Source organism: Acanthochromis polyacanthus, chromosome 12, assembly GCF_021347895.1.
Source record: "Acanthochromis polyacanthus isolate Apoly-LR-REF ecotype Palm Island chromosome 12, KAUST_Apoly_ChrSc, whole genome shotgun sequence".
NCBI lineage: Eukaryota > Metazoa > Chordata > Actinopteri > Pomacentridae > Acanthochromis > Acanthochromis polyacanthus.
Genome location: NC_067124.1, coordinates 37,976,028 through 37,997,388, shown reverse-complemented (window position 1 = coordinate 37,997,388; position 21,361 = coordinate 37,976,028). Strand labels below are relative to the sequence as shown.

The window sequence follows — 21,361 nt, the reverse complement described above, 5'->3', positions numbered from 1 at the left end:
CTGAACGATGGCGATTTTGGTCACATTTTGGACGACATCCTAAACTATGACGTCTTTGGTCACATTTTGACCCAAATAGGCTTAATCTAAACATTAAAAGACTGCAACTGCTATGACCAGTCCATGATACGGCGGTTCTTGTTTTTCATGCGGTCCAAAAAAACCAGAGGGTTATGGTCCGTATAAACCAGCATGAGCACACTGGAACCACCTACATAAACTTCAAGGTGGTCCAGGGCCAGGACCAAGGCTCGTGCTTCTTTCTCGATGGTCGAGTGCCACTTCTGATGTCTGATCAACTTTTTTAAAAAATAGGAAAGCGGATGCTCCACCCTATCAGCACTATCTTGCGTAAGGACAGCTCCCACTCCAACGTCACACGCATCAACAGCCAACTTAAACGTCACGTCAAACCGAGGCACAGACAGAATGGGAGCACTGACCAACAGCGCTTTAGTTTGCTCGAAGGCAGACTGACAGACCAGACCAATAAAAATCAACTTTAGGACTAAGCAAGTCTGTCAAAGGGGAAGCAACTGCAGAGAAGTTTTTACAAAATCCTCTCTTGTAGCTCACCATGGCAAGATAGCGACGCAGCTCAGTGCGATTAGCGGGAACTGGGACCAACAAAATGGCCTCCACCTTAGCCTGAACGGGGTGCACCTGACCTCCTCCCACCCGTTTTTCCCAGATAGGTCACCGTCGCTTGATCAAATTCGCATTTGAAAAGGTTCACGGTTAGAGTGACCTCACTCAGACGTGCAAAACCAGCACTCAAATGCTCAACGTGCTCAGTCCATGAAGCAGAACAAAAAACCAAATCGTCCAGGTAAGCTTCACAAAACAGTAAACCACACAAAACCACATTCATCAGCTGCTGAAAAGTTGCTGGGGCATTACACATCCCAAAAGCATGACCGTGTATTTCAGGAAATCGTCAGGCGTGACAAAGGCAGAGATCTCCTGGGGGCGCTCCCTCAAAGGTATTTGCCAGTAGCCTTTTAACAGGTCCAGTTTGAACACAAACCGAGCAGCGCTGACATGATCCACACAGTCCTCCATCACTTTATTGACTTTCCTGAAGTCGGTCCTCCCCATTGGCTTTAATAGCCAAGAAACAAGGCGAACTCCATACACTGCTGCTCTTCACAGCAATGTTGTGTTTCACCATGTACTCCAACTGATTTTTCAAACGCCACCGCTTGTCTGGATTCACCCTGTAAGGATGTTGTTTAATAGGTTTGGAATCGCCAACATCAATATTGTGGCTAAGCGCACGTGTCTGAGTGGGAACATCGGCAAACAATGACCTATAAGACTGGATCAAATTAATAACATCAGACTGCTGGGAAGAATCAAGGTGGGACAACAAAAGAGGCAAGTTCTCCAACGCCACTGAATTAGAAAACGTCCCGTGTCAGAGCCGCCGAAAAAACATCGCTCTCCATTTCAGCACCGGACAGCTCCTCCTGCACATCTGTAGATAAACAGACACGAGACTCAGGTATGTCAGCATCAACAGGATCAGACACGGGACGACCACACGACCGTGAAGAAACACGCTTAACATAAGCTTTCAACATATTGATGTGACACAACCGAGACCTCCGCCGTCGGTCAGAAATGAGACAACTGAACCAATTTAATGACGCCTGGGAAACCTGTGCAGGTGCTCTGAGTTTCGTAGACGATAAGTGTGGGACACTCAGTTTAAAACATTCATGCCCTGCAAAATTTGGGCAGATTTCTTCACAGTATTCTATTTTCTGAATTCCTGTTTTTGTGGGTTTTATGAGCTGGAAGCCCAAATTATCTAAAAATAAACAAATAAATACTTGAAATCATTTGAATTGTGGGCCCTGAATCTATAATCTATGAAAGTGTCACTTTTTGAATAGAATTGAATTTGAATTTGAATCAGGCATATGGGTTCTGTAAAGCGTCTTGAGACGATTTGACTGTAATTGACGCTATATAAATAAAATTGAATTGAATTGAATTGAATTATGGAAATAAATAAACTTTTTCATGATATTCTAATTTTTTGGAAAAGGTCTGTATATAAGAGATAGAGGTTTTCCAATCAAACCATGTGAATTACATACATGTGGAACTTATGTGGTCCAAAAGAAAGAAAAACGGGGTACAAATCTCTGCAGATCCAAAAGGTGTCCTGCTGAATAATCGTCCCCCGCTGAATAATCGTCCCCCTTGTAATTTCAGTTATGGACAGTTTTAAATCAAATAATACAAAACACATTAGAGATCAGTTTAAAAAAAAAAAAATCAAACCATGTGAATTACATAAACGTGGAATAATGTATCCCCTCTTTACTGTAAATGAATGAGCTTCGGGCATATTTTTCAACATTTAGGCGTTACATGTTGGATTTCTAACCTGCCTGTCTCACTTTATTTCTGGATATACCTGAATCAAATTCTTCAACATATTTAACAGACCGTAAAACAAAGAAATCCAAGCTTTCATATAGCCTCATTATCAAGAAGCACTGTGCCGTAGAAAACCTTTGGCGTCTCTTGGTTTCTGTTTTAGCGAGGCGGGCGCGCTCCCGCGTCCTGCATGCAGATCTCGGCGGGCAGGCACAACACCGGAGCCTCAGAACCAACAGCAGTGTCAGCATTTCACGGCAAAATCCCCTCCAAAATAAACGACTGAGATGCCACAGTGTCACGCAGTATTTTAACTGGGATTTTCTCAGTGCCGCAGATCCATCCATAGCGAAAGGTTTGAAATCTGCATAATCTGAATTACTGAACACAAAAATGTCAAAGAAAAATGTTCCAAAGAGATGAGAAAATATTGATTAAAAAAAAAACACTAAAGAAAAAAGTAGACAAAAAGGTAAAGTGCAACAAGATTATGTGCTCCAAGCACAGAACAGGTAAAACGTCATGGTTTACTATGTGGTCCAAATTGTATATAAAAAACTTGATAGTTTAGTATGTGGTTCCTCCGCCAATGAACAGCAGAGTTATGTGACGATCGGCGTTTGTCTGTGAATCTGTCTTTGATACCGATGATGTCCTTCATGTTCTCTGATCGGTCAAAGCTCGGAAAAAGGGTCAAAAACGTTTAAAAAAAAACGGGCCATGAGTGATCGGACGTGGAAGAAAGCTGAAAAAGAGAAGGTTGCAGCAGGAAACGTCAACTACTGGAGTCCTCCATGGACCTTGAGTTTAGTGAGTAAGGAAAGAGCAGAAAGGGAGCTGCCACTGCTGTTTTTGTTGCAGCATGTTCATAGTTTTAACTTTTATAATTTTGAAAAGAGACATTTTGATAGAGAACAAAGTATTTCAAGTTATATAAAGTTTATTTATTGTGGAATAATATTCCTGTCTGTTTTATTCCTACTTATGTTCCAAAAACATTTACTTTTAGTGTGTTCAGTAAATGTTTATCCTGTTCGGCCAAAGACCTAAAGTGTGCTTTGAGTTTTGACCCGCGATTTCGGAACGAGATTTGCTTTCTTGCGTCCCGAGATTTGGATACAGACCACAACAAGTAACTGTCTGTCCGCTTCGGTGAAGGTCATCGGTGCTCTGTGTGGTGTTGTATCGACGCTGGAGACGGTAAATGGTGGTGATGGTGACATTGAAGTGACGGGCAATGTCTCGGACAGACTCTTCAGCTTGCAGACGTCCGATGGCTTGGCTCCTCTGAATTTGGTTTAAGCGTGGCATAGTTAAACAGCAAGTGAAATGCCTATGATCTTGAATGAAATTTATACCCACTGAAGGTGTCGATAAATCGTGCATATTCAATTGCACGTGCAACGTGTGAATCATGTCCACATCATCAGTGCATTGGTGTATTGCGACGATTCGTTTTCGGTTTTCACACCAACCTTACAAAACGCAACAGAAAATGTTAAGAACACACCATGCACCACAAAGTACCAAATGCATTTTTGTTTTGGGAAACCAAATTTAATTTTTCATCGGGTAAAAGAAACTTGCGTTTCTTTTGCGTGAGTATATATATATATATATTTTTTTATAGGACTTCTGTCATTCTAACTGTTCTGCTGGGAAAATTAGCCAGATTTTTAGCTTAAAATTGTGACATTTTATTAAAAATCACTTTGTCTTATGTAGATATTCCTTAAAAATAAACATTTATTAGATAGATTCTGTAAAAAACTAAAAATTCTGAGTTTCTTCGCAAAACTAAGAAGACATTTGAGATTCAGCTGCGTCCAACAGTTGCACAACAAAAATTCAGAAAATATCGGCAGAACTGCAGAAACAAACAAAAAATAAAATGTAAATTTTAAATATCAATAGAATTTTTTTTTCTAAATTTGGTGAAATCTCAGGAAACTTAAACTTTTTATTAACATGTTAATTCTAGTTTTTGATTTTTTTTGTGATATTTTTTTTAATTATTTCTGTCTTTCTAACTGGCATTTCTGAGTTTCGAGTCATGGTTGTGCTGTTTCCTTATTTATGCTTTATATTTTTAAAAAAAAAAGCCGTCAGCAAAAAAAAAACCCACCCTGAAACCGTTTGGAGTTTAGAGGATTTAAAAAAAAAACGAATAAACGAGGAACAAAAATTAACTGTTTTTTTGTCAATTTATTAATACATCATAGACATTTTTTCATATATATAATATACAGTTGGATAACCAGGTTTTCACATTTTTGTCTCCATTCTCAATGCGTCTTTTTTATTTTTCTTTATTCCTTTGCAAACCTTAAGTTGTTGGACTAAAATTATTTACATCAAAAAAAAGGTGATAAAAACCAAAGACGGCGATAAACGGAGGAATGAAATGACGGAGAGTTTGGAATATTTACACCAGGGGGATGAAACCTACGTAAAAGGGGCCGAAGATTTTTTTAATTTTCATTCCCTTGCTGTTTGTTTTTGTCCTCCAAAGTCATAGCCTCTTTTTAAACCGTCTCATTCCTATAAAATGCTTTCGTTTCGGGGGAGTTTTGGACACGATGACACCTTTAAAAATGCCAATAAAACACCAACAGTCGTCCCGACAGGATCTTAACAGAAACCTTACATTTATTCCAGGTGTCTGTGAATGCCAAGTATCCGGCTCAGCTGCAGGATTTAGCTAATCTGGAGAGGATTCGATATAAAGTCCGGCATTTCTCCACGTTTAAAGAATATAAAATCATAGGGGGGAGTTTGCTGGAAGTAGAGGAGACTGGATGAACATCGATCGAGGCTGGTTTGTTATTTAGGCAGAAAGAAAAGGATGTTAAGACGTCTGTATGGGTGAACGATCGAGGAGGAGGAGGAGAAGAAGAAAGAAGGCGTTAAATAAAAAATACAAAAAAAATGAGAGAGAAGTCAGACAGAGATGATTATGACTGAAGGGGTGACGGTGAGGGCGATCAGAAGGACCATCTCTCCTGTGTTCGGGGGTCCATGGACAGGGAGGGCGACTCTGACGAAGGCTGGCTGCTGCTGTCTTCTCCGTTCAAACTCTTCCTACACACTGGACACGTGTCGTGCTGCGAGCAAACAAGGCAGACGTTAGCTGTGGGCGCTTTCACCACAAGTTCTACACAGTTTGAAAGCACCGAGACAGAAAAGACCAGAAAGAGAGGACAAAATGTGTCAATAACAGTCACAAAATGAACACAGAAACACAGAAAAGGACCATAAAATGACACAAAATGCCCTGAAATTGTCACAAATGTCTCACAAAAATGCATAAAATTACCACAAAAACAAATGGAGAGAACAGAATTTCACAAAACTACAGAAAATGACGCAAGATGCCCTGAAATCCTCACAAATTTTATGCAAAAATGCATCAAATTATCACAAAAGCAAATAAAGTGACGACAGAATTTCACAAAATTCAATAACGTGTCTGGAAATGGTCACAAAAAGACCAAAAAACACACATGTAATGACCACAAAATGCCCTGAAAGGGCCACAAATTTTGCGCAAAAATACATAAAGTTAACATAAAAACAAAAAAGCAACCACAGAATTCCACAAAATGTCGACAAATCGTCACAAAAGACCAAAAAGCACAAAAAATGCCCCAAAACAACACAAAATGCCTGAAACCTGATGTGAAAACAGAATTCCACTAAATGTCTACAAAGGGTCACAAAAGGACCCAAAAAAACACACACAAAATGACCCTAAAATAACACAAAATGCCCTGAAACTGTCACAAATTTAACACAAAAACAAATGATGTGAAAACAGAATTCCACAAACTTCCACTAAATGTCTACAAAGGCTCACAAAATGACCAAAAACACAAAAAAATGCCCCAAAATAACACAAAATGCCCTGAAACTGTCAAAACAAGCACAGAAACAAATGATGTGAAAACAAAATTCCACAAACTTCCACTAAATGTCTACAAAAGGTCACAAAAAACAAAAAACACACACAAATGACCCCAAAATAACACAAAGTACCCTGAAATGTCACAAATTTTGCGCAAAAAAGGAAGAAATTAACACAAAAACAAATGAAGTGACGACAGAATTCCACAAACGTCTAAAAATCGTTGCAAAGACCAAAAAAAAACAAAACAAAATGACCCTAAAATAAAACAAAATGCCCATGCTCATTAGCCCATTTGTTAGCATTTAACCTACACTTGACCCAACCAAAGTGACAATAAAAACTGGATGCATAATAAAACCCTGTCTCTAAGCTTGCTGCTGTCTTCTCCCCACCTGCTAGCTTTGTCTGCTTCCTCACAAGTGTCTTGGAAGCATTTTCACAAGCAGATTCCCCGATTTTAGTCTCGTTTTACGTCACGATCCGCTGCTTATGGCTTTAAATGCAGCTAATAATTTCAAATCTAACATTACAACCAAAGTTTGCCAGTTCTACATGGAGTTCGTAAAATGGAATTAAGACCGACTGGTTGTTGACGGTTTGCTGGATCAACGTTCATTTAACCGAAGTGATACTAAAACTGCCACCAGAGCCGAACCAAAAGGGGAAACTGACCGTCTGTGATAACGCTGACATCGTTGGTTTCAGGTTAGTTTTTAAAGACGAGCTTCAGTTCAGTATTTACTGTGGCAATAAATGAAAACGTGACGCTTCACCACCACGTCTGAAGGGCGACAGAAAGTTGCGAAAGCCCCGACACCGTTTGAACTCTCGATCAGACGTTCTGCAAAACGTAAGAAGAGTTTCAGTTCTGCTCTGCTCACATGAAACTAAAATGAATTACAACGTTTAGTCTCATTATTTAGAAGTCACACCTCCGATATGTGCTCAGCTGGAACTTCTGCAATTAGCCAAATTTTGATTTGAAGTCGACTAATTCCTACATTTACACCACCGTTCAATAGTTTGGGGTCACCCAGATAATTCCACGTTTTCCATGAAAACTCACACTTCTGCACAAGGGTTTTCTAAGTTTTCTTTCTTTTTAAATTTGCTCTATATTAGCTAATGTTGCTCTGCATCACTTAAAGTTGCTCAAAAATGAGTTAAAGTATATATACTAGGGCTGACCCCAATAGTGGTTTAGGCCTCCCAATATTTGGGCCCTATTAAAGACAAATATCCGAACATTCATTCCGTCCCGTAACGTGGCGGAGACGGCACGAATATTCGGATCCGTTCGTCTGGTCTCCCGGGTCCAAATTTTGCCTTCATTTAGTCTTCATTTAAACTGAAGAATTCCCAAACAGCGGAGGTCTTCAGCATCTTCTTTGTGTTTATGCAACGAAGTGAAGCGTGACGTCGGCAGCAACCCGGCCATTCAGGTGGTGGAAACAAACACGAATGAGGAGCCGAGATGAGCTGGGAAGAGACGAGCTCCGAATATTTTCGTCTGGAGGGAGGAGGGGTGATCACATAGACATATGTGTATATGTTTATGTGATCACAGGACGGGATGAGTCGATGTGGGCCGAAGGTGGAGGGAAGACAGTAACGCCGAATATTCTTTCTGCACGGTAACGTCCGACCGGGGCGGGCGAATATTCGGATACCAAAATTAATGTCCAGATAGTGCCGTAGCGAACGAATATTCGGATATTGGGGTCCAGCCCTAATATATACTGCATTATAATTCATTTGAAAGCTTTGTGATGCCATCGTAAAGCACCTTCAGTCGCCTTGTGTGTGAACTGTGCTGCACAAACAAACACTTATTGATCCTGCAGCGCCTCGTGTCTCTTTAAGGCCCTTCCACCTGAATATCAAGGTAAAGTTGGTTTATTAAACTAACTGTCTGACAGGTAGATGAGTAACGAGGTGTTTCAGGCAGGTAAGAGAGAATTATTTATTTGTTGTGGACTTTAACCTCTGTCGGTGTGCGGACCTTTGACAGCTAATGCATGAAAAGCATGTTCATTACACACTGAAGGAAAGGAGAAACCAAAAGCAGAACACGGAGACTCTACTCCTGAATCCTCTCATTAGCACTCTATTATATAATAATAAATATTAATAACCTTCTTTGTACTGAACTGTTGAAAATAAGAGCTTTACAACACAACAAACGTCAAATTAGGAATTTATTTCTTTAAAAAAACAACATAGTTGGAAAAAATGAACCTATCAAGACGAAATACTTCAGTTGGCCTTGTGGTGTTTTTGGAGTTTAATTACACCTCAATAATTTACATATTAGGAGTTAATTTTGACAAAAATACCCTACAGTGTTATCAATTCTGAAGAATAATAATAATAACGCTAGAAAGCAAATCTAGTTCCGAAATCGCGCGATAGCTCACGCCAAAACACCGGTTTTGGCGTGAGCTATCGCGCGATTTCAGAACAAGATTTGCTTTCTAGCGTCCTGAGATTTAGATACAGACCACAACAAAGAGCGATCGCCAAGTAATGCAGAGGTTTTCGTTCACTTCTCATCTCTAGTATGTTGTGGGACACTCATTGAGACTATCTGAGCCGGTCAGTGTGGGGAAAAAGCACGTTAGAGCAGACTTTGACGCATACTTTTCGCTAGCTGAGCTGCTAGCTGAGCTGCTAGCTGAGCTGCTAGCTGCCTGCCTGGCTAAATACTGGAGCTATGTTGTAAATTCATTTCTCCATCACTCACATGTATGAAATTACATATGGAAACAGACCCCAGGTTGAAAAAAACCGAAGTTCCCCTTTAAGTAATATGGATACAGTGGAAAAACTCTACACTTTTATACATTTTGGAGATCTTTTCTTTTAACATTATTGTATTTTATTGTTATATCTTTGCTGTATTTTATTAATGACAGTGTCAGACTTTCTGATGTCTTTATTTTTTTATGTCTTTTCAACACTAATCTCACACTCTAGCATCACTTTTTGAGTTACAGCTGGTGAGATTACTTAAATGTCTTTATCGTACCTTTATTTTTAGGCTTATTACACAATTCTTGAGCTGCTGCTTTTCTTTTCATGCCTCGCTGCTGTAACATGTGACTTTAAACCAGGTGAAGGATCAATAAAGTTTATCTTATCTCAGCTGGATTCCAGATCGCAGACTTTGTCTTTTTACTTACAGTAACCGAAGCAGCAGCCGTCACAAAGTTCGTATTGTTTAAAGCTTCTTTTTTTATCGTACAGTGACGTATGTGACGGAGCTGCGCAAAGGATTGTGGGTCAGAAAAGGCCATAAAATAGAGAGAATGCATAAAACCTGATGCAGTAGGACACCTGATTCCTGTTTCGGTCTCGTTTTCGGGCTGCTCTTTTGCTTTGAATGAAACGTATCTTTTAAAATCTGCTACTACGTTTTCAGCTTAAAATAATACAACATGCAGAAACTTCCAATTTGTTTGCATTAAATCTACACTTTGCAACACTAAACACACTTTTTCATGTAGATTCCTGATTTTGGTCTCTAGTTTTACATCATTTCTGGTATTAAATAAAACAGATTTTTTAAAATCTCTCATTATAGCAACGTTTCCTCACTTAAAATTATGGAAAATTGAAGGAAAATGCACTTTGTCCAAACAAAAGTGACAAAATAAATGCACTAAAATCTCTCCTACAATGAGAAAATGTGCAGAATGGTTCAGAAATAGTGCAAAACACAGCAAATTGCACTCAGTTAAACTACTGTCTAAGAAAATGCACATCTGTAAAGTCCATTTGATTGCATTTAACAAACAATTTATTCCAACAAAAATGGCAAAATTAAATACATTTTAAACAGTGTACATAATAAAATCCCCGTTTCTGAGTATACTGCTGTCTTTTCTGCAGACATTGAGTGATTTTATCACAAGATTCCTGATTTTAATCTCGTTTTACATCACGATCAGGCTGCTCTTTTGCTTTGAATGCGACGTATCGTTTAAAATCTGTCACTACAGCAACGCTTCCCAGCTTTAAATAAGGAAAATGCAGAATAATCCAGTTTGTTAGCATTAAATCTACACTTATACAAACACCCTTCTAATTTTACCACGTGGATTCCTGATTTTAGTCTGATTTGACATCATTTTAGTATTAAATGTAACAGATATTATTAAAAATCTGCCTATTAGTGCAACATTTCCTCACTTTAATTTATGGAAAATTAAGGAAAATGCACTTTGTCCCAACAAAAGAGGCAGTAAATTCCACACACGGTTAATAAAATGGAGTTGTACTCAGAAAATCTATTGTTTATCAGAGAAAATGCCGGTTTATTAGCCCATGTGTCAGCATTTAACCTGCACTTGTCCCAACTGAAGTGACAAATTTAAACACAATCAAACTCACAGTGGGCTGCTCGGCTTATTTTTTGGAAAAAATGTAATATCTTGGCTAAAAATCATCCCCTGGTAGTGACTGAGGGCTCATTTCAACCGCAATATACTTGGGAATACATCTAAAAAGATATCTTTAAATTATATTAAAAACTTAAGGCTGCAGGGAGATTTTTCTAGACATAAATGTAGGGTTCCACCGATGGAATTTGGTGATTAAACGTAAATTTGAAAGGCGAGACATGATATTGCCTTCAAATGTTTTATTAACTAATTCTATGCAGAGTAAATGACTACTTTACAAAAAAACATAACAGTGAAACATGAAGTCTAAACTGGAAAAATCTACCAAATTTCAAGAATTTTTAATGAAATCTGCCCTAAATTGATGCCTTAAATGACCATTTTCAAAATTTGAAGGCAGTTGTTACACTTAGACATCTAGAAGTCTTTTTATACTGCAAAGTATGTGTGTATTAGAAGTACTACTTACAGTTTAGATACATGCGTGTTAACATCAATCGCTCAAAGCCCACACAGGGGAACTTAGACCTTCTTCAGTAAAATTTGATCTGTGAGAGTTGCCATAAGCCAGATTTTCTGACACTTGTATTTTTCCAACACCTGACATCCTATTCTTTCAGAAAATATATACTTTCCCATATCTGGCTTATGGCAAGTGAAAATATTCTGGGTGGTACATGAAAACAGTCTCAGAAAAAAAAGTGGACATTTACTATATTTTTCCAAACTTTGCAGAAATCTTCTAAATTTAAGCAATTAAGAAAATTTGGAGCAGGTAAACCTGAATATTGTTAAAATCTCAGGTAAAAATTATTACTTTCTCAAAAGAAATAGAATGAAAAGCTCAAATATAAATGTTTTTACGCCTGTGGAATGTGTCATTTCCTGAGATTCAAACTGGCCGAACTTCTTAAAGAATAGACCGTTTGACTTGATTTTTTTTTTTTTAACTGGATTTTTATTCTACTATAAGAAAAACAAAAATAAAAGCAATTTGGAGGGGGTCAAATTTTCTAGATTTCCAGGTCCCAGCCCGCTGTGAAACTGTACGCAAATAAAAACCCTGATTGTGAACGTGCTACGTATGTGACGGACCTGTGCAGAGGATTCATAAAATCAAGCCGGCTGCACACTGCAACACAAAACCAGACACAGTCGGACATGCAGGTGTTGGTTTTTTTTGTTTTTTTGCATACTGGCACATGCAAAACCCTTCTCTGGTGTATCTACTACTTCCACTGATACTGGAATACACCCTGCTTGTGATTTTATCCTGCAAAGCTCTGCCGTGTTTATGGAGACTCACCATTTCCAGCCACGGTACTATACAGTCTGAATGAAAGAAGTGGTTGCAGGGGAGCTGTCTGACTGGTTCTCCCACTGAGAAGTCCTCTTTGCACACTGGACATTCCATACAGCAGTCTAACACAAACAAAAGAAGGAAACGGAGCGTTTTTAAGTCATATAAGGTGGCGAGCATGGGGTGTCTGCTGAGTAAAAACACAGAAAAGGCCTAAAAAGGCCCGCAGACGTTCGTTTATCCCAGTAAGTCAGCCATCAGCAGCTGAGCGGTAAAATAGGGCAGCGCACACACAAGCAGGAGGCGAAAGAGGAGCAGGAAAAAAAGAAAGAAGACGTCATCGGAGTTAATTTATGGAACAGACTGTTGATACGCTGAAGGTTAACGGGCATTTCAGAAGCTCTTCTAGGCAGAATATCCGCACATTTTATTCTGTATCCAAATTCTTTTACACAAATGACAGATTTGTTATTAGCTCACATTTACTAAAGAAGTACAGTTTAGTCCCAGTGTGTGCATTTAAGACTGCAACAGCATTATTTTACGGTAAGGCTGCAAATAGTGCAGATTAATGGATTTTCTGGATTAATTAAGAAGTCTTTAGGTTTAAAAAAAAAAGGTTAAAAATGTCCATCAGTGTTTCCAAAAGACGACTGATGTCTTGTTTTGTCCAAAATTATTTGGTTTACCTTCATAGAGGAGGAAACGCTCGAGCGATAATATAAGAAAAACAAACTTTTTCTCTCGGTAGGCGTCGGAAATGGTCGGAGCCACTCGAGTCTTGATCACGCGCCCGGGTCATGACCCGCTCTCGGCCAATCACAGAAAAGCATGCTATTTTTACTGCGTGAAATCTCTGAATCTCTGTGCCACAAGGCGAGTCATTTGCGATCAGGAAAAGCAAGAAAGAGAAAGAGGAGGTTTTTGTTGAGTTTATGCTACAGTTGTGAGATATGGTACATAGTGAGGGTTGAAGAATTGGACATAGGAGGAAAGAAGGTAAAGTGGACATGAAATTAATATTTTTATGGGTCAAAAAGTTTTGATCATGAACATGTTTCAGGTACAGGTTTTTAAATGGCCAAATGCATAAATACATGGGAATGTGTCTTCACCCCTGACTGCCTGTTTTTACCAAAAGAACATTAAATTTGGATCTGAAAGTTTAGCAAAATGATATAGACTCACACTTTGTGATGATATTTATTTAGGACTTAGACTGAAACATTTCACGTTGTTTGTGTGTGTTTGGGGGGGGGGGGGGGGGGGCAGCCGAGGAGGAGTTGTTGTTAAGAAAATAACAACATACATACATATAAGTAGAAACAAAATGGTTAAATTAGAAGTGTTTATTTGAGCATTTTTTACCTCAAAATGCACCAGAATGCTAGCCTCGCCGCGCTAGACAACCCACGGCAACGAATTTAATTCTCTGCCAGGGTGGGTCTAGTTACCCTCCATAAGGCTCGAGGCTGGATTCTCCTAAAACTGGCCGGACGAATCACCATGAAGTGTAGAGTCAGAAGGCGGGTGTAACTAAGTGACGACAGAGGCGTGACGATTCTGACAGAAACAACCGGAAACAACTAGCCTAGCCGCGCTAGACAACCCACGGCAACGAATTTAATTCTCTGCCAGGGTCGACAACAAAAACGACAACAGTCGTTGAGCTCCATTAGCACCGACTCTGAATAATCTTTCTGTTAACATGTCTGTAATATACTTGAGCTTCACCCATTGACTGTAGAAATAAGGCTTCACCGAACTACCGCATCCTCTGATTTCCGGCGCTCTAGGAACTACGTCAGCCTATTCGTTGCGCTGATTGGTTGTATACCTACCCAATTGCTGCAGGATGATTTGACAGACAACCTTTTAGCCCGCCTCCCTCCCTGTCGAGCGTCCCTAGACCCTTGTGCCTTCAGAACATGGGGCTAGCAGGGCTAGGCTACCAGAATGCAGGAAAATGACTCCATTTTTTCCGCTATCACTGACACAGAAATTTGTGGCTTTTTGCGGCTCATTGTTGTTCTTATGAGTGAGCCACAGCGGCTCTTCATTTAAAATTCCTCGTGCAAGCATAGCTTTCCATGGGAATACTGTACTTTCTACTTCAAGGACACGGTGAGAGAAACCTGGTGAGAGAGCGATGGAAAAAATGGTAAAAAGAGGAGCGACTGACCTGCTTGTTCCTGAGAGATATTAACCGTTGGGAGGGATGAGATCTTCTCTTTCTCCGCTGGAGGAGGTCCTGTGTTCTCCAGCTGACCTAGTAACTGCAAACACACACATTTGTGAGCTCAAGAGGGACAAAAACCTGACAGTAACGCACAGTTAAAGTGTTATGAGGTTAGATTTACCTGTGTTATCACGGCGTCTAACCCTCCCTGCCCCCAGGCGTAATCCCCTGGGTTAGAGTGCAGCATCCCTGTCCTGAAAGACACGCAGAAAGGCTTGTTAACTTTTTATAAAACAGCTAAAAGGACACCATTTATCCACCAGAAATGGTAAATACACAAAGTGCTGTTGGATGTTCAACGTATTTGAGTTAATAGTGCATGCAGTGCAGTTCAGTTGGGAAAATGCAACAAATTCAAGCTTGAAATGTTTTTTTATTTGACAAAAATAAACCATTTGCACCAGATTCTGTAGAAAACAAACAAGTCGCAGCTCCTTGATGCAACTGAGAAGCCAGAAAGCATTTTATCATTGATTATTCATCAAAATTACTGTATTCTAGGCATCTCACTTTGAAAAAAATCACCAAAAATTAAACCATTTACACTAACTTGCTTCTGAAAAAATTAAAAATTCTCCACTACATGGCGCAAGAGACGAGCTATGACCAACTGTGAGCAGAGAGGAGACAAGAATGCTGACAAACTGGAGAGATAATCAACAATAAAGCCTTTTGGATCAATAACACAAATGCAGCGCGGCTCAGGAACAGCAAACAGAGGATCCAGTTAGCACGGTGATGAGCAGAGTGGAGCGAGTTCATTGAGGCGGTAAAAAATCAAATATTGTAGTAAACCTCACCAAAATGACAGAATCTTGTCGAAATAAAGACAAAGATTACTTGAGATGACTCAAAATTTGTCAGAAAATGGCTCAAAAATTGTCAGACATCTGATAGACTGGTACGAAACTTTAGAAAATTTGTCCAGATTTGTCCAAAATGAGTCAAAAATTGTCCAAAAGGATCATGAAAGTAAAATAAAACACACTGGATGAATAAAATAAAGTCAGCGTGGCTCAGAAACAGCGAACAGAGGAGCAAGTTGTTGGAGATCCATTCAGCATGGAGAAACATCTTTCTGCTGATGATGTGAAGAACAAGAGTCGGTAGAAGTTGTAAAAATTCAAAGTTAAATATCTATAGTATGTCAAGAAGCCATGGGTGTTTTTTCCAGTATTGGTAATGCCTGTGCATATTTGGAAAAAGTTAATCGTTTCCATTTCCTTTCCCTTTTCTTTGTAAAACATAAAAATCTAAGAAATTGAACTTTTTCATGACTTTTTAAAGGTTTTTTTCAGTGTAGAAATTTGGACAAACAAACATGTTGATTCTACATTTTTTTCCATTTTTGTAAAACAGTCACAGAAAAGATTTTTTTTTTTCTTATTTTTAAAGTTTTACTGTATTCTAACCGTATCATACTGCACAGAAAACATTTCTCTGTACTACTAGTCACGGTTGCTCTGCTTCCACAGAGCTGCAGGACTTATTTATTGCAGTAAAAATGAGCCCACATTGAGGCAAAATGTGACAAGAACAAAAAAAACAAGCAGAAACCGCTGTTACCATGACAGGGGAGGTGAACCAGGGACTCCAGAGTTGGCAAAGAGACCGGCGAGAAACTGCTGTACAATCCTGGAAAAGAGGAAAATACGCAAAGTCAACTTTTAAAATGAGAAAAATGAGGATTGTGAGAGCGTAAAAAGCAGGTGGAGGGTGATGAAGACGAAGACGGGGACAACCCACCCCTCCACGGCCGGCGAGCGGTCGGGCCGACTGCTGCCTCTGGACCGGTACCTCCTCTGGGTGTGCAGACGAGGAGGACGCCCCGGCCCCCAGTGGTCCCCGGCTCCTAGCAGGCTGCCCATGGGCCCCCCGAGGCCCGCCGGCACGGAGCCACCGATCGGCCCGCCGCCGAGCCCCCCCAGCTCGCCGAAACCCCCCAGGCGTCCTCCGGGGAGCCGGGGTTCTGAGTCGGGGGTGTCGGGGTCTGTCGTGAACGGCCGCTCCAGTAACAAGAGGTGCCATAGCTGTGGGGACGTTCGGAAAAAGAGGGGTTTTTTAACACACAAAACGAGGCAAAGAAAGCAAAAATAAAGCGCAAAAATGTTCAGGGCAATAAAGCAAAAGGACAAACATTAAGAAAATCAAAATATGCAGTTATTTAGATCGGTATTTCTTCGTCTGTTTGTACCTCTGCAAACTGTGTGGCCGTGTCGTCTATCCCGTTAGCGCCACCCTCTAGGAGACTGAGGGAAACAGCGCACAAAGAGACAAAAGACGCATTATTAGCAACGACCACTGAGCCCTGTGCACACATGTTCAAGCTTCAGTGTCGGCCCGGAACAAAACTACGGCTTCAGCACTGCAGCGTCAGCTTTCTCCTGCTCCAGGGCCGACACTGACAGGCTGCAGCATCGCGTGCTGTCAGGAGAAGTGATAGCCGGGATAATAAAAAAAGAAAAGCGTCTCACCTGGAGTCTTCTGTTACTTCCTCTATGAAACCCGAATCACATCTTGGACAGATGTACTCCTGGAAAGAGTCACAACAAAGACTGGGTTACACAGGGGGCGAGCAGGCCAGGAAAATGATAAGTTTGGTTTCCAGGAACTGTTGTGTGGCAGAAAATATCCAGCAGATGATGAATTTAAAGCGAATAAAAGCGGTAAAATCTCACACGTTGGAAAATCCGGAGACAATGAAGGCTTCTTGAAATCAGGGCTGCCTGTCTTCTAAGTATCAAATTAATCAACGGCTATTTTGATAACTGATTTGAGTAATTATTTAAGAAAGAAAAGTAGAAGATTCTCCGATTGCAGCTTCTTAAATGTGAGCATTTCCTGGATTCTTTCCTCCTCTTGGACTGCAAACTGAATATCTTTGGGCTGCGGACAGAACAGGACATCTGTCATCTTTTCGTTCCGTCTGGGAAACTCTAATCACCATTTTCTGACTCGTTATCAAAAAAGCAACTATCAGAATGATCCAGAAAATAATTAGTAGTTTAATTGGCAATAAAAAATAATCACTGACTGACTGATAGATCGAGTGCTTTATCTCAGAAAAATAATTTTAGGGGAATAATTGCTGCTTTGAACTGCATGTGATCTTAAACCAATAAAAAGAAGCAAAATCGGTCCATTTTCCACTGCTTTGAACTGTAAAAACAAAGACATTTTATCACATGTTCAACTTTCCAATTGAACAAATCATGTTTTACACACATTTCACCAGCTGGAAATCATGATTTTTCATCATTTTCATCTAAAATTTGGCAAATATTAAACCGTTTACACTAACCGGATTGTGTAAAAAACAAAAAAATCTGTGTTTCTCTGTGCAACCGTGAAGCCATCAGTGACTCAGTTGTGACCAACAGTCACGTGAGAAATATTCAGAGACTTTTCAGCTGAACTGCAGGCAGTGTTTCCACGGAGCAGAGAGGAGGACAAGGACGGAAACAAATAAAAAATGTAAATGGTCAAATATCTACAGCATGTAAAGATATTTTTCCCCCAGTCTTGGTAACACCCTGTGGACTCTTGGAAAAATGGTTCTCCAACTTTTAACCCTTTGATGCACCACTGATTGGACATACAGTCTTCCACAAGTGAGTCAAAAATTACCCGTATACGAATCAATGTGTTATGCAAGTTTTGTCATTTTGGTTAAGCATAATCATTTGTATTATTGTTTGTGTTACATTTTTGTCCACACAATTACTCCACCAAGGAACGCGGCAGAGTTATGTGATGATCGGAGTACTTTAGTCTGTCTGTCTGTTAGCAACATTACTCAAAAACGGAATAATGGATTTGGATGAAATTTTCAGGGAACTCAGAAATGACACAAGGACCAAGTGATTAGATTTTGGCAGTGATGCTGCTTATAGTCTGGATTAGGGCTGGGCGATATGGCCAAAAAATAAAATCTCGATTTTTTAGTCATCTTGGACGATTACGATTTTAATCGATTTTTGTTGCTTCTTTACGGTGTGTTTGCTATGGCTAGTGCTAGCCATGCCGCACTCCCGTAGCTGCAGCACTCTTCCCATTCTTTAGGATGCCTCTGCTGGAGGTGCTGAAAGAGGTTAGTTGTGCTGCTACTCTTCGTTTTCACAGTACTTTTGCAAACCTTTCACATGACTGTAGTTTGCTCTGTGTTAGTCGTGTCAAAGCCGAACCACTTCCATATAATCCATGTAACATGAGGCCCTTTTCTCGCGACCAACTCTTCGTCTGCTGTTGTGTCCGCCATGACGGTGGTGTGAGTGTTTTGGCGGAAGGAGATGAGAGGCAGAAGCAAACGCCAGTGCACAAGTCGTGGCGGAGACGGCCCGAATATTCGGATCCGTTCGTCTGGTTTCCTGGGTCCAAATTTTGCCTTTGTTTTGTCTTCAGCTAAACTGAAAAATTCCCAAACAGTGGAGGTCTTCAGCATCTTGTCTTGTGTTTACGCAACGAAGTGAAGCGTGACGTCAGAGTCGGCAGCAACCCGGCCATTCGGGTGGATGAGCCGAGATGAGACGAACACGGCGGGATGAGCCGAAGTGGGCCGAAGGCGAAGGGAAGAGACGAGCGCCAAATATTTTCGTCTGGGGGGAGGAAGGGGTGATCACATAGACATATGTGTATATGTTATAGACATATGTGTATATGTTTATGTGATCACACGACGGGATGAGCCGAAGTGGGCCGAAGGCGAAGGGAAGACAGTAACGCCGCATATTCGGGGGCGAATATTCGGATACCAAAATTAATATCCGGATACCACCATAGCGAACGAATATTCAGATATTCTGGATATTCGGTCCAGCCCTAATTTTGATTATTGAAAAAGAATATTACACAGAACAGCAATGGAAGAATGTCTACATCCATTTTCTTTTCCTCCAGCTGTTGCTGCTCTCCGTCTCTCCATCACTATCATTATCAGTGATAAAGAGCTTTGGACAGAAACACAAATATTTCTTTAAAGTACAAAAAGTAACTTAAAAATGTAAATGGAATGATATCAAAAACATGTTTTTTGAGGAATAGCTGGAATATGAACTGATATAAACTTCTCATTACAAAGATATTGCAATAAAACGAGCTCACCGGGTCATTTTTGACTCACTTATGCATCTAAGGGTTAAAGCAAATTCAACTTTTGGTTTTCCTTTTTTAATAATGTACGGCACTATAGGTGTGCCATGTTGCACAGAAGACATTTCTGAATTCCCATTCTGTTTCCTTAGAGGTGCAGGAGTTTCTCTTGCAAGAAAAAAAATGACAGGAGCAACAAAAAACCACCCAGAAACTGCTTGGAGTTTAGAGGGTTTAAGAACACTAAAAGGTACAGGTGAGGTTTCTGTTTCATTATATTTAACATCTGTTTTAATTTTTCTACGGTAAATCCATAAACTGTATTTTCCATATTGAGATAGAATAAAACATTCTTCTATGGCGTATCACCGGGCCCTACACGGGAATCATAACAACATTTGCAGACTGGTTTGCTTCACAAACGAGAGGATAATATCAGTCACATTTGAATGACGGCTAGTGTTTTTATGAATGCGACCGAGGAGGTAGAGCTGGTCTGCCTGCCAACCACGCCTAAAGCAGAGTGAAACAGAGTGAAACGCTGCTGCCAGTTTGTGCAGCTGGATCATATGTTGACCTGCCACCCAAAGCCAGCGCTCCTCAACCATGAAAACCGTACTGAAGCGGGGTCATTTAATATACAGACAGTGGTATGAGCGATTAGAGCGATGCATGCCTTATATAACGTATGTTAATGAAAAAGTAGGTCGCCAAAATATCAGTTGTTTATGTCAAATGTGGAGAGCACAGAATATGAAGCAGCACATTGTTCAATTGGCTTGGTTTGTAAAAACATGGGGATGTAAAACTAATTTATTTCAAGGTCAGACTGGGTTAAAAGAGCCTGCAGTGAGCAAAAACAGCTCATGCCAGCCGTGTGTCATTTAGCTCACAGGTTACCCTATCTGCTGTCTAAACGGACACATGACTGAGACCCGGTCCTGAGGCTGCTCTCCAGCAGCGTAGGGCGATAATCTTGGGTGCTGCAGTCAGTTGGCTCGGCGAAGACATGCCAGAGGAGTGAGTGTGTCTGAGCGAAGCAAGCCGGTTTAGAGTCGGTGACAGGGCAGCCGGGAAGTACCCTCAAATATAAAAATAAAGATGCAGCTGGTGATAAGACAGTCTGCCGGGCTGACGTGGTGCAACATGCACTCGTTTGACAAGTTATTATGAATGCAATCATCAGTGAAGTCAGACAAAGCACACATTACTGGGTTGATGTAACACTGAAATGCTTAAAAATTTCTCTGCACAGCTACCTGAAATGCAAATTTACGACTTCAGATTGCTTGTTTTGTCCCACTAAAAGCCAAATATACTGAATTTAGTCTCACTAGCAGACCATGAAAGCAAACAAATGGGAAAATTTCAGCTTTAAAAGTGACCTAAACAACTTTTTTCTTTCTTTAATTCTCTAATTTTTTGACTCTTAGTTTTAACCTTCAATCTTCTCCAACTGCTTTCTTCCCTTGTTTGACTTGTGTGCTAATCTAGCTAATTATTCATTTAATCTATTGCCATTTTTACTCTCTATTTTAACTGACTGCTCTGACTTGTCTCCTATATCTTGCTTGATTGTCTGTGTTGCATGTTTTAACTGTCAAAGCACTTTGTGAACGCTGTTCCTAAGGGTGCTATATAAATAAAGTTATTATTAGTATTGGGCTGATATAACAATAAAATACTCTAAAATGCTCTGCACAGCGTCCTAAAATGCAATTGTACAACTTCAGATTGAATTTAGTTTCACTCGCGGACCGTGAAAGCAAACAAATGGGAAAATTTCAGCTTTAAAAGCGACCCAAACAACTTATCAATACAAAAGTGTAAAATTTCCCCCAACTAATCGATTAATTGACTAGTTGTTGAAGCTCCACTCAGTATAAGACCATCATATTAAACAGTGCCATTAAGTCTAGCTGACAAAGCGACCACAAGGTTGAGCACCTTGGGCTCTGCAATCGACACTTATTTCCACTGTTGATTAATCTGTCAGTTATGTTCTTCTTTAAATGACTGGTTGTTTGGTCTCT

General features: G+C 40.1%; 1 protein-coding gene across 1 annotated transcript in view; it reads right to left on the bottom strand.

The window, feature by feature from the left end:
• Positions 1 to 4,576: 4,576 nt before the first annotated feature.
• Positions 4,577 to 21,361, bottom strand: part of rnf115a (ring finger protein 115a) — an 18,841-nt gene continuing 2,056 nt past the window's right edge. The window contains exons 2-9 of the mRNA XM_051956978.1: positions 16,715 to 16,773; positions 16,435 to 16,489; positions 15,987 to 16,270; positions 15,807 to 15,875; positions 14,362 to 14,434; positions 14,184 to 14,277; positions 12,008 to 12,123; positions 4,577 to 5,495 (exon numbers count right to left, since the gene is read on the bottom strand). Of these exons, the coding sequence (XP_051812938.1) occupies positions 5,376 to 5,495; positions 12,008 to 12,123; positions 14,184 to 14,277; positions 14,362 to 14,434; positions 15,807 to 15,875; positions 15,987 to 16,270; positions 16,435 to 16,489; positions 16,715 to 16,773 (870 nt within the window). The 3' untranslated portion in view covers positions 4,577 to 5,375. The remainder of the gene's footprint in view (positions 5,496 to 12,007; positions 12,124 to 14,183; positions 14,278 to 14,361; positions 14,435 to 15,806; positions 15,876 to 15,986; positions 16,271 to 16,434; positions 16,490 to 16,714; positions 16,774 to 21,361) is intronic.